Here is a 6,955-nt window from a genome sequence, read left to right as displayed (position 1 = left end):
CTCTTTCAACTACATTCCTTAATAAATAATATATATATTTTTTATTTTGTGCTAGAAGAAAATACTGTTATTTGACCATATTTTAAAGGAATTTATTTTTTATCAGACTATGAAAGGTATAGAAGTGATCTTGCATCATATTGTAGATATGACATGCATAAATACACATAAAAAAATTCATCACAGAATGTTGGGTAGTTTTTGAGTTATGTGGCAAATGCTTCATCGCTGCACAGTGAACTGAATTTGAAAAAAAAAAAAAGTAAATATTTTTTTTAATAGTAAAAATATTTTTTCCATAGAGCAGAAGGACAGTGTTTACACATACTAATTTTCATTATTGTACAAGATACAGAAATAGAGGGAAAAAAAGTTGAATATTGCCATAATTTTACTGCTGTAACCTGTACCTAAGCCCTTAATGCATATGATACGTTAAAATATGGGAGGTTTGAACGAACTAGGCTATATACAGTATCTTCTAACGTTCCTTAAATGTATTGCCAACTGTTTGCAACGCACTGTATCAACTTCGTTCCCGCATTGATGGAGTGTTCAGATGTTCGCCCTTACTTGGAGCAGAGGGCAGGGTCATGAAGCAAGGGCGCCGAGAACAAGGGCGCCAAGCAAGGCAGCCAGGGCGGGTTGACTGTGGAGAGGGGCGTCGTCCTTCATGGTGTTGCACAGCGGATTCTCGCAGCACACGGTGCAGGCGTAGAGCTTCGTGCGCTCCCCTATTACTATGCAGCCCGGCTCACACTTGTTGGTGCAGTTCCTCTGCAGTGACCACAGTCTTTTCGGGGGATATGTTGAGTTCTCCGTCGTCGTCGAGTAGGAATACCGCTTCACCTGAAATAAACAAGTACTATGACGTTACTAACTGAAAGAGAGACTTGGTATTTTAAGACGTTTATTGAAAAAATTATGTAATCAATGAAAATGAGTAACGGAGATGAGGATTTCTCATTACACATTTCTAAATGTATCGAAGTAATTCAATTTATTTATTTATTTTATTGCTAGTAAGTTTGAAATGAATAAAAGTTAATACAATGTAACATGAACTAGCTCAGATTAAAAAGTGTTTAATATGCTTGAAACGAAACTATAAATCCAAAAACTTGTTTTGCCAATGGCCTAGCCACCTTTGTAAATGGTCCGCCCCCTTTGCCATTGGCACCGCCCCCTTTTTCAATGGGCCCGCCCCCATTTGGCAATGGTCCTGCCATCTTATTCAATGGCTCAGCTCACTGTGTCAATGGCCCGGCACCTTCGCGAATGGCCCCACCCCCTTTTCAATGGCCCCGCCCTTTTTGTCAGTAATCCTCTTTGCCAATGGACCCCTTTTTTGGTCAATAGCCCCGGCCCTATTCGTCAATGGCCCAGCCGCCTTTGTCAATTGCCCCCCCCAACTTGGTCAGTTCTCCCACCCCTTTGTCAATGACCCGCCCCCATTGCCAATGGCCCCCCCTTTCTCAATAGCTCCGCCCGTTTGTCAGTTGCCTCTTCTCCTTTAACAATGGCCCCACCGCCTTTGTCAGTTGTCTCGCCCGCTTTGTCAAGTGCCCCACCGCCTTTGGCAATGGACCCGCCCACTTCGACAATGGCCCCGTCCCTTTTGGATATGGGCCACCCACTTGGTCAATACCTCGGCCCCTTTCTCAGTTGCCCCACTCCCTTTAACAATGGCCCCGCACTCTTGTCAATCGCCCCACCCGGTTTGCCAATGGCCCCACCCCTTTTGTCGATGGCCCCCCTTTTTCAATGGCCCGGCCCATTTGTCGACTGCACCGCCCCATTGTGAATAACCCCGTTCCCTTTGTCAATGACGCAGCTCCCTTTGTCAGTTGTGCCGCCCCTTTGTCAATGGCCACGCCCATTTGTAAATGGCCCGCCCCCTTTGTCAGTTGGTCCGCCCCTTTTGCAATGGTCTCGCCCACTTTGACTATGGCCCTGCCCCCTTTGTCAATGGTCCACTCCCTTTGCCAATGGCCCGGCCCCATTTTCCAATGGTCCAGCCCCTTTGTCAGTTGCCCCGCCTCCTTTGGCAATGGTCCCGTCCACCTTGACAATGACCCGTCTCTATTCGTCAATGGCCCCGCCCCCTTTGTCAATGACCAATGACCTTATCCCCTTCATTAATAGTCTGCCCTCTTTGCCAATGGTCCCACCCCCCTTGTCATTGCTCCGTCTCCTTTGCCAATGGCCGCCCCTCCGTGAATAGCCTCGCCCCTCTTCGTCAGTATCTCCACCTCTCCCTCCATGGTTCCGCCTCTCCGTTAACGTCTCCGTCACTCCGTCAATGGCCCCGTTCCTCTTTCAATGGCCCCGCCCATTTGCCGATGTCCCCGCCCCTCTTCGGCAGTGGCTCCGCTCCTCCGTCAATGGCCCCGCCCCTTTGTCAAGGGCCCCTCCTCTCTTCTCCAATCGCTCCGCCCATCCGTCAATGACTCCGCCCATCCATCAATGACTCCGCCCATCCGTCAATGACTCCGCCCATCCGTCAAGGACTCCGCACCACTGTCATTGGCCCCGCCCTCAGCCAAAGACCCGCCCCTCCGGAAATAACCCCGCTTCCTTCGTGGATGGCCCCTCCCCTCTCCGTCAGTGGCTCCGCCCCTTAGTCCTTAACTTCGCCTCTCCGACAGTGACTCATCCTCTACGTCAATGACTTATCCTCTAAGTCATTGACACCACCCTTCCGTTAATGACTCCGCTCCTCAGTCAGTGACGCCGCCTCTCTGGCAACGACTCCGCCTCTCAGTCAACTCATCCTCTACGTCAATGACTCCGCTTATTGTAAAAAAATTCCCTTGATTAAAAAAAATAAGTAATTTTGCGAGTATACACAGATTTTGATGTTTCTACCATGCCTCAAAATCACCCAATTTTTCTCAGTCTTAAACGAGTCAAGCTGTTTTCTTTAATCGCCATTAAATGGAACTGCTAAAGTTTTCATGTCAAGTGTGTTGTCTGGACTCAAATATTTTTAAGTTCCGAATTTCGACACTGAAGCTCAATGGTAGTTTATTATACAATTTGTGAAAGAAATTTTAAAATTGTTTGGATACATGAAAAGAATGGATGCAAATAGGTTACCAAGGAAAAATGTGTCAAAACTGGGAAGAAAACATGGTTGGAGAGTATTATTGGTAGGCCTATGTTCACAGCGACAAAAGAATAGGAGGCATCACTTTTCAACACGCCCTCGTAGTTCAAAGCTACACGAGCCCAGTGGATGACAATGCATACCGTACTACTGAAAAGCCAACATTATTGAAAGTGGTTTGACATTACCATGCAGGTCCTACGGTCGTCGTGACATTTGTGGATGAAGCTGGTGCCGTTGGTCGTGACGTCAATGCACCTGTCTCCCACATCCATGCTGTCGCACACGTAGCAGGACAGATCGTTGGCCTTCTCGGCTGCTTGGGGTGTTTTCAGGCCACTTTCCCCCAAGAGACTGGCTGTCAATGATACAATCAGCTTCAATATCCTGAAGGAGACATTACCTTGTTCCATTAGTTGTATCCTCACAGGGTACGATTAACACTACAACGATTTAACAATGGTTTTCAATCCAGTATTATTTGAATAGCGATACAGAAAGTATTTCACAAATTACAAAACCACGAAATTAAACTGAAAATAATATTAAATTATGCCTAAAGTGATTATTAAGCAGACACGATACAGTACGACAACCCGATTATGACAATTCATCGCAAGCATTCCGATTGCTCTGTGCTAGCGTGATTGCTCGATGACTACCTAGTTCAGGCTTCGGATACTGTTGAGGATACACCTGCTACTACTATTACTGCAACTAATACTACTGCTACTATTTTTACTCTCACTACTGCTGCTACTACTGCTACTATCACTGATGTTGCTACTGCTATTACTGCAACTAATACTTCTATTATTACTGCTACTACTGCTACTATCGCTACTGCTGTTGCTACTACTATTACTGCAACTTATACTACTGCTACTATCACTACTTCTGTTGTTACTATTATTGCTGCTATTAATACTATTGCTATTATCACCACTGTTGCTACTATCACTACTGCTCCTGTTATTGATACTACCACTACTTCTGTTGTTAGTAGTATTGATGGTATTAATACTATTGCTACTATTACTACGAGTGCTACTATCACTACAGCAGTTGTTACTGCTATTATCACTACTTCTGTTGCTACTACTATTGATGCTATTGATACTATTGCTACTATTACTACTGTTGCTATTACTACTATTGCTACTATCACTAATTCTGTTGTTACTACTATTGCTGCTATTAATACTATTGCCATTATCACTGCTATTGCTGTTACTACTATTGCTGCTGTTACTGCTACTATCACTACTTCTGTTGTTACTACTATTGCTGCTATTAATACTATTGCTATTATTACTACTGTTGCTACTATCACTAATTGTGGTGTTACTACTGTTGCTGCTATTAATACTATTGCCATTATCACTACTATTGCTGTTACTACTATTGCTGCTGTTACTGCTACTATCACTACTTCTGTTGTTACTACTATTGCTGCTATTAATACTATTGCTATTATTACTACTGTTACTATTACTACTATTTCTACTATCCCTAATTCTGTTGTTACTACTATTGCAGCTATTAATACTATTGCCATTATCACCACTGTTGCTATTACTACTATTGCTGCTGTTACTGCTACTATCACTACTTCTGTTGTTACTACTATTGCTGCTATTAATACTATTGCTATTATTACTACTGTTGCTACTATCACTAATTGTGGTGTTACTACTGTTGCTGCTATTAATACTATTGCCATTATCACTACTATTGCTGTTACTACTATTGCTGCTGTTACTGCTACTATCACTACTTCTGTTGTTACTACTATTGCTGCTATTAATACTATTGCTATTATTACTACTGTTACTATTACTACTATTTCTACTATCCCTAATTCTGTTGTTACTACTATTGCAGCTATTAATACTATTGCCATTATCACCACTGTTGCTATTACTACTATTGCTGCTGTTACTGCTACTATCACTACTTCTGTTGTTACTACTATTGCTGCTATTAATACTATTGTTATTATTACTACTAATACTATTACTACTATTGCTACTATCACTAGTGCTGCTGTTACTGCTACTATCACTACTTCTGTTAGTACTATCGATGGTATTAATACTATTGCTACTACCACTACTGTTGCTATTACTACTATTGCTACTAATAGTACTGCTGTTGTTACTGCTACTATCTACTTCTGTTGCTACTACTATTGATGCTATTAATACTATTGCTATTATCACTACTGGTTGTGTTACTGCTATTATCACTACTATTGTTGCTATTAATACTATTGCTATTATCACTACTGCTGATCTTACTGCTATTATCACTACTTCTGCTGCTACTACTATTGATGCTATTAATACTATTGCTATTGTCACTACTGTTGCTATTACTACTATTGCTACTATCACTACTGCTGCTGTTACTGCTATTATCACTACTATTGTTGTTACTACTATTGATGCTATTAACACTATTGCTACTATTACTACTGTTGCTATTACTACTATTTCTACTATCATTACTGCTGCTGTTACTGCTACTATTACCACTTTTGTTGCTACTACTATTGATGATATTAATGCTGCTGCTACTACGACCACTACTATTGCTACAACTATTACTACTACTGGTATTACTATTATTATTAGTACTATTATTACTACTACTGCTACTGCTGCTGCTACTACCGTAAACTGGGGTAAAGAGGTTCACATGTGGTAAAGTGGATCATATGTGTATTGTTAGATAAGTCAGCGCCACATGGATCACACATGCAAAGAAAACCTTTCTTCTATAAATGCCACTAAAAATAGTTTTCTTTGCATGTGTGATCCATGTGGCGCTGACTTATCTAACAATACACATATGGTCCACTTTACCACATGTGATCCTCTTTACCCCAGTTTACGGTACTACTACTACTGCTACTACTACTACTACTACTACTACTACTACTACTACTACTACTACTACTACTACTACTACTACATTTACATGTAATACAGGGAAACAAGAAAAAGATTACGTAACCAGTCCCTGTGTAAAGGCTATATACTCCCGTATAAACCTAGGAATGCTACATTCTGAGAATGTCTACAGTATACAATAGATAACATGTAACCGATTATACTGTATTAACATCAACAATAATAATAGACTGCTTTATATAGGAGCACATATTCTTGAGAGTGTTGTTCAAGATAGCCTGAACAGTCATTATTAGTGTACTACAATGTGACTGGTAATAACCCCTTAGATATAGACTTACCGGCAACGTATCTCCCATACAGTGCGGTGGTGATAAAAACGGCGATCAATAAGCACCATTGTTCCATGTTGGAGCACAATACTAGCGACTGGGTGGCGTTACAGAACCACCAGTCGCAGCGTCTCATCTGGTTTTATCCACATAACTACTTGACTATACATGATTCACATTTTCCGCACTGTCACTTGACGGTTTGGTATGACGTTTAACAAGTGCCGTCAATTTATGGGCATTAATACGACCGTTATTTTCTGACTTTAAAAATAACCAAACACACGTTCTCTTGTGACGTAAAAACAGTTCGCTAACAGTATGATCAATGTCGCCGCCATCTTGGATGCAGTATCTGTTACGAGCACGCGCAGTTTCGTTGTATGAGAAATTTGCTGTACAGACAGAGCCACGTGCTCATATTAAATTCAAGAGGAATAATTCGACTCTACCCACTATCTGTTTATTTATGATATGAGTGTAATTTGCTATTAGTGAGTGTAACAGTTATTACTTCTTGGAATATTAAAGCGAGAAAGTACACGAATTCTTTTAAAACTTATTCACAAGTAAGAGAATTTTAGGTTTATACATAACCT

The 6,955-nt window shown here is 41.3% G+C and overlaps 1 protein-coding gene across 1 annotated transcript; it reads right to left on the bottom strand.

Annotated features, from left to right (window-relative positions):
- Positions 1–389: 389 nt before the first annotated feature.
- LOC138702318 (uncharacterized) lies at positions 390–6,690 on the bottom strand. Its single transcript, XM_069829909.1, has 3 exons — positions 6,366–6,690; positions 3,298–3,467; positions 390–849 (listed from the first exon to the last, which is right to left on the bottom strand). The coding sequence occupies exons 1-3, from the start codon at positions 6,490–6,492 to the stop codon at positions 592–594; spliced, it is 555 nt and encodes a 184-aa protein (XP_069686010.1). The 5' UTR covers positions 6,493–6,690; the 3' UTR covers positions 390–591.
- Between the last annotated feature and the right edge of the window lie 265 nt (positions 6,691–6,955).

This window comes from Periplaneta americana, chromosome 6 (assembly GCF_040183065.1).
Source record: "Periplaneta americana isolate PAMFEO1 chromosome 6, P.americana_PAMFEO1_priV1, whole genome shotgun sequence".
NCBI lineage: Eukaryota > Metazoa > Arthropoda > Insecta > Blattodea > Blattidae > Periplaneta > Periplaneta americana.
This window is presented reverse-complemented; position numbering and strand designations above follow the sequence as displayed.

Coding starts and splice junctions, on each gene's coding strand:
- LOC138702318 (XM_069829909.1), bottom strand. CDS start 6,492: ATGAGACGCTGCGACTGGTGGTTCTGTAACGCCACCCAGTCGCTAGTA. Junction 3,468..6,365: donor GTATGGGAGATACGTTGCCG/GTAAGTCTATAT, acceptor TATCATTGACAG/CCAGTCTCTTGGGGGAAAGT. Junction 850..3,297: donor ACGACCGTAGGACCTGCATG/GTAATGTCAAAC, acceptor TGTTTATTTCAG/GTGAAGCGGTATTCCTACTC.